At 53.5% G+C, this 5309-nt stretch overlaps 1 protein-coding gene across 1 annotated transcript; it reads left to right on the plus strand.

The window, feature by feature from the left end:
* On the plus strand, positions 1–1078 carry LOC116970174 (cysteinyl leukotriene receptor 1-like). The gene has a single exon (XM_033016882.1). It carries the CDS (start codon positions 1–3, stop codon positions 994–996), a length of 996 nt encoding a protein of 331 aa, XP_032872773.1. The 3' UTR covers positions 997–1078.
* The last annotated feature ends 4231 nt before the right edge of the window (positions 1079–5309 follow it).

A 5309-nucleotide genomic window follows, 5' to 3' on the forward strand; every position in this document is an offset into this window, starting at 1 on the left:
ATGCTTGGTGGCCACAACTGGACAAACAGTTGCCGTATAGATGAGTACAAGAGGCCGGTGTTTGTGGGGGTGTACAGTGTGGTTCTGGCGGTGGGCCTGGTGTGTAATACGGCCGCTCTCTACGTGTTTGTGGGGCTGACCAGGCGCAAGACCGCCAGCACCATCTTCATGACCAACATGGCCATGTCCGACCTGTTCTTCAACCTGACCCTGCCTTACCGCATCGCCTACTACTGGCAAAACCACTGGACACTGGGCACCTTCCTGTGCCGACTCAGCACCTACGCCTTCTACCTCAACCTGTACGCCAGCATTTACTTCCTGACCGCTCTCAGTGTCTTCCGCTACGTGGCCATCCTGCACCCGGTCCGAGCCAAGACTCTGGTCAGCGTCCGGCGAGCTTGGGCCGCCTGCCTGGGCATCTGGCTGTTTGTCGGCCTGAGTTCGGCCCCCTTCCTGCGAGCCTCACCCCACATGCGGCAAGGGAGGATGCGTTGCTTCGAACCCCACTCCATGTCTTGGGGTCAGATCCTGAAGATGAATTACATGGCCTTGGTCCTGGGATTCCTGCTGCCGTTCCTGACCATCGTGGCTTGTTATGGCCGTATCGTGGTGCGCCTCTGGTCACCCAACTACCAGCTGCAGAGGTCAGCTCGTTCCTCCCGCAAACCCATCTCCATGATCTTAATTGTCCTCTCCTCCTTCCTCTTCTGCTTCCTCCCCTACCATGTGGCCCGGACTGTCCACCTCCACCTCATGGCTCAAGGCCGACAGTGTCAACATCAAACACTGCTGGTCCACAAGGCCATCGTGGCCACACTGTGCCTGGCCGCGGCCAATAGCTGCCTCAACCCCCTCCTCTACTACTTTGTGGGGGAGAACTTCCGCAGGTTGGTCAAGAGTTCGTTGACCTTCCGCATCCGTGGCCACTCGGCCCGATCCATCTCCTCCTATCCCCTGCGGACAGCCACCACTGTCGTTCCCGAAGCACCCTGACCCAGTGGGCAGTTAGTGTCTCCATCCACTCCGGCCACTGCCCACTGTAGACACTGCCCACTCCGGCCACTGACCACACCGGCCACTGCCCACTGTAGCCACTTCCCTCTACAGTCACTGCCCACTCTGGCCAGTGCCCCCTGTAGCCTCTACCCCGAAGCACCCTGACCCAGTGGGCAGTTAGTGTCTCCATCCACTCCGGCCACTGCCCACTGTAGCTACTGCCCACTGCCCACTCAAGCCAATGCCCACACCGGCCACTGCCCACTGTAGCCACTTCCCTCTACAGCCACTGCCCACTCTGGCCACTGCCCACTGTAGACACTGCCCACTCCGGCCACTGCCCACTGTGGCTACTGCCCACTGCCCACTCCAGCCAATGCCCACACCGGCCACTGCCCACTGTAGACACTGCCCACTCCGGCCACTGCCCACTGTACCCACTGCCCACTCCAGCCACTGCCCACTCCAGCCACTGCCCACTGTAGCCTTTGCCCACTGTAGCCTTTACCCACCCCAGCCACTGCCCACTGTCCACTCTGGCCACTGTCCACTCCAGCCATTGCCCACTGCCCACCCCAGCCACTGCCCACTGTCCACTCTGGCCACTGTCCACTGCCCACTCCAGCCACTGCCCACTCCAGCCACTGCCCACCCCAGCCACTGCCCACTCCAGCCACTGCCCACTCCAGCCACTGCCCACTGTAGCCTTTACCCACCCCAGCCACTGCTCACTGTCCACTCTGGCCACTGCCCACTCCGGCCACTGCCCACTCCAGCCACTGCCCACTGTACCCACTGCCCACTCCAGCCACTGCCCACTCCAGCCACTGCCCACTCCAGCCACTGCCCACTCCAGCCACTGCCCACTCCGGCCACTGCCCACTCCGGCCACTGCCCACTCCAGCCACTGCCCACTGTACCCACTGCCCACTCCAGCCACTGCCCACTGTACCCACTGCCCACTCCAGCCACTGCCCACTGTACCCACTGCCCACTCCGGCCACTGCCCCCCCTCTTTGGCCTCGATAGCAAACCCATCCATTGTATGGACCCCGTGCCACCCACAAACTGCCCGGGAAAGGACGCGTGAATTTGTAAAAAATATATTTTGATTCCGTTTGAGTTATTGTTGCAGAAATGTTGGAGATATTTTGCTTGGTCTTTTATATAAAGTTGCTTTGTCTCGACGTCTCCCTCTGTCTCCTGTCTGGGTGGGCAGTGTCTGGGTGGGCAGTGGCTGGGTGGGCAGTGTCTGGGTGGGCAGTGTCTGGGTGGGCAGTGTCTGGGTGGGCAGTGTCTGGGTGGGCAGTGGCTGGGTGGGCAGTGGCTGGGTGGGCAGTGTCTGGGTGGGCAGTGTCTGGGTGGGCAGTGTCTGGGTGGGCAGCGGCTGTAGGTGGGCAGTGTTTTACATTCACTGGGACCAATGTAAGGAAGGAATTTCGAGGGGAGACCAAAATGCTGGAGAAACTCAGCGGGTGCAGCAGCATCTATGGAGCGAAGGAAATAGGCAACGTTTCGGGCCGAAACCCTTTGGGTTTCGACCCGAAACGTTGCCTATTTCCTTTGGGTTTCGGCCCGAAACGTTGCCTATTCCCTTCGCTCCATAGATGCTGCTGCACCCGCTGAGTTTCTCCAGCACTTTTGTCTACCTTCTTAAGAACTTTGAGGGGTTTAAGCTGCAAGGCAGATCTATCTCTCCCTCCTATCCCCATTCTCATGCCTTCTCCCTGATCAAGAATCTATCCATCTCTGCCTTAAATATATCCACTGACTTGTGGCCTCAGCAGCCGTCTGTGGCAGAGAATTAGCTGGGATGTCGGGGGTTAAAAGAGATCGGACAGGCTAGAGAGAGTTAGATTTAGCTCTTGGGGGCTAACGGAATCAAGTGATATGGGGAGAAAGCAGGAACGGGGAACTGATTGTGGATGATCAGCCATGTTAGCTTTCATAGCAAAAGGATTTGAGTATAGGAGCAGGGAGGTTCTACTGCAGTTGTACAGGGTCTTGGTGAGACCACACCTGGAGTATTGCGTACAGTTTTGGTCTCCTAATCTGAGGAAAGACATTCTTGCCATAGAGGGAGTGCAGAGAAGGTTCACCAGACTGATTCCTGGGATGTCAGGACTGTCTTATGAAGAAAGACTGGATAGACTTGGTTTATACTCTCTAGAATTTAGGAGATTGAGAGGGGATCTTATAGAAACTTATAAAATTCTTAAGGGGTTGGACAGGCTAGATGCAGGAAGATTGCTCCCGATGTTGGGGAAGTCCAGGACAAGGGGTCACAGCTTAAGGATAAGGGGGAAATCCTTTAAAACCGAGATGAGAAGAACTTTTTTCACACAGAGAGTGGTGAATCTCTGGAACTCTCTGCCACAGAGGGTAGTCGAGGCCAGTTCATTGGCTATATTTAAGAGGGAGTTAGATGTGGCCCTTGTGGCTAAGGGGATCAGAGGGTATGGAGAGAAGGCAGGGACGGGATACTGAGTTGGATGATCAGCCATGATCATATTGAATGGCGGTGCAGGCTCGAAGGGCCGAATGGCCTCTACTCCTGCACCTAATTTCTATGTTTCTAGTGCGGGTGTCAGGGGTTACGGGGAGAAGGCAGGAGAATGGGGTTAGGAGGGAGAGATAGATCAGCCATGATTGAATGGTGGAGTAGACTTGATGGGCCGAATGGCCTCATTGTGCTGCTATCTGTCTATAGTGGCACCAACTTGGACAGTTCGTAACCTGATACCATACGCGCGCGCGCACACACACACACACACACACACACACACACACACACACACACACACACGTACACACACACACACACACACACACACACACACACGTACACACACACACACACACACACACACACGTACACACACACACACACACACACACACACACACACACGTACACACACACACACACACACACACACACACACACACACACACACACACACACACGTACACACACACACACGCACACACACGCACACACACATGTACACACACACACACACGCACACACGCACACACACACGTACACACGCACACACACACGTACACACACACACAGACGAGAGATTTGTTCACAGTGATTGCAAGAATTTATTAAATAGCCATAAATATAGGTGACAGTGGCCTCCACAATGTTTGGGACAAAGACCCACCATTTATTTATTTGTCTCTGTTCCACAAGTTGAGATTTGTAATTGAAAAAAAAATCCCATGTGGTTAAAGTGCCCATTGTCCGATTTTATTAAAGGCCATTGTTATACATTTTGGTTTCACCGTGTAGAGTTTACAGCTGTGTTTATACATTGTCCCCTCATTCCAGGGCACCATAATGTTTGGGACACATGGCTTCACAGGTGTCTGGCATTGCCCAGGTGTGTTTAATTGCCTCCTTAATGCAGGTATAAGAGAGCTCTCAACACCTAGTCTTTCCTCCAGCCTTTCCATCACCTTTGGAAACTTTTATTGCTGTTTTATCAACATGAGGACTAAAGTTGTGCCAATGAAAGTCAAAGAAGCCATTATGTGAGGCTGAGGAACAAGAATAAACCTGTTAGAGATATCACCAAACCTTAGGCTTACCCAAAATCAACTGTTTGGAACATCATTGGAGAGCATTGGTCAGCTTACTAATCGCAAAGGGACTGGCGGACCAAGGAAGACTTCCACAGCTGATGGCAGAAGAATTCTCTCTATACTAAAGAAAAATCCCCAAAAACCTGTCCGGCAGATCAGAAACACTCTTCAGGAGTCAGGTGTGGATTTGTCAATGACCACTGTCTGCAGAAGACCTCATGAACAGAAATACAGAGGCTACACTGGACTGGTGAGCTGCAGAAATAGGGTGGCCAGGTTACAGTTTGCCAATAAGTACTTAAAGAGCAACCACAGTTGTGGAATAAGGTCTTGTGGACAGATGAGATGAAGATTAACTTATATCAGAGAGATGGCAAGAGCAAAGTATGGAGGGGAGAAGGAACTGCCCAAGATCCAAAGCAGACCACCTCATCTGTGGTGGGGGTGTTATGGCCTGGGCATGTATGGCTGGCTGCTGAAGGTACTGGCTCACTTATCTTCATTGATGATACAACTGCTGATGGTAGTAGCATAATGAATCCTGAAGTGTATAGACACATCCTATCTGCGCAAGTTCAAACAAATGCCTCAAAACTTATCGGTCGGTGGTTCATTCTACGGCAAGACTGGATAGACCTTCTCTCCCCCCTTCTCTCTCTCCCCCTTCTCCTTCTCTCTCCCCCCTTCTCTCTCTCCCCCCCTTCTGCCATAGAGGGA

This window comes from Amblyraja radiata, unplaced genomic scaffold (genome assembly GCF_010909765.2).
Source record: "Amblyraja radiata isolate CabotCenter1 unplaced genomic scaffold, sAmbRad1.1.pri scaffold_600_ctg1, whole genome shotgun sequence".
Lineage (NCBI taxonomy): Eukaryota > Metazoa > Chordata > Chondrichthyes > Rajiformes > Rajidae > Amblyraja > Amblyraja radiata.

Bases quoted from the DNA above. Each gene is read 5' to 3' on its own strand.
- LOC116970174 (XM_033016882.1), top strand. From the start codon at position 1: ATGCTTGGTGGCCACAACTGGACAAACAGTTGCCGTATAGATGAGTAC.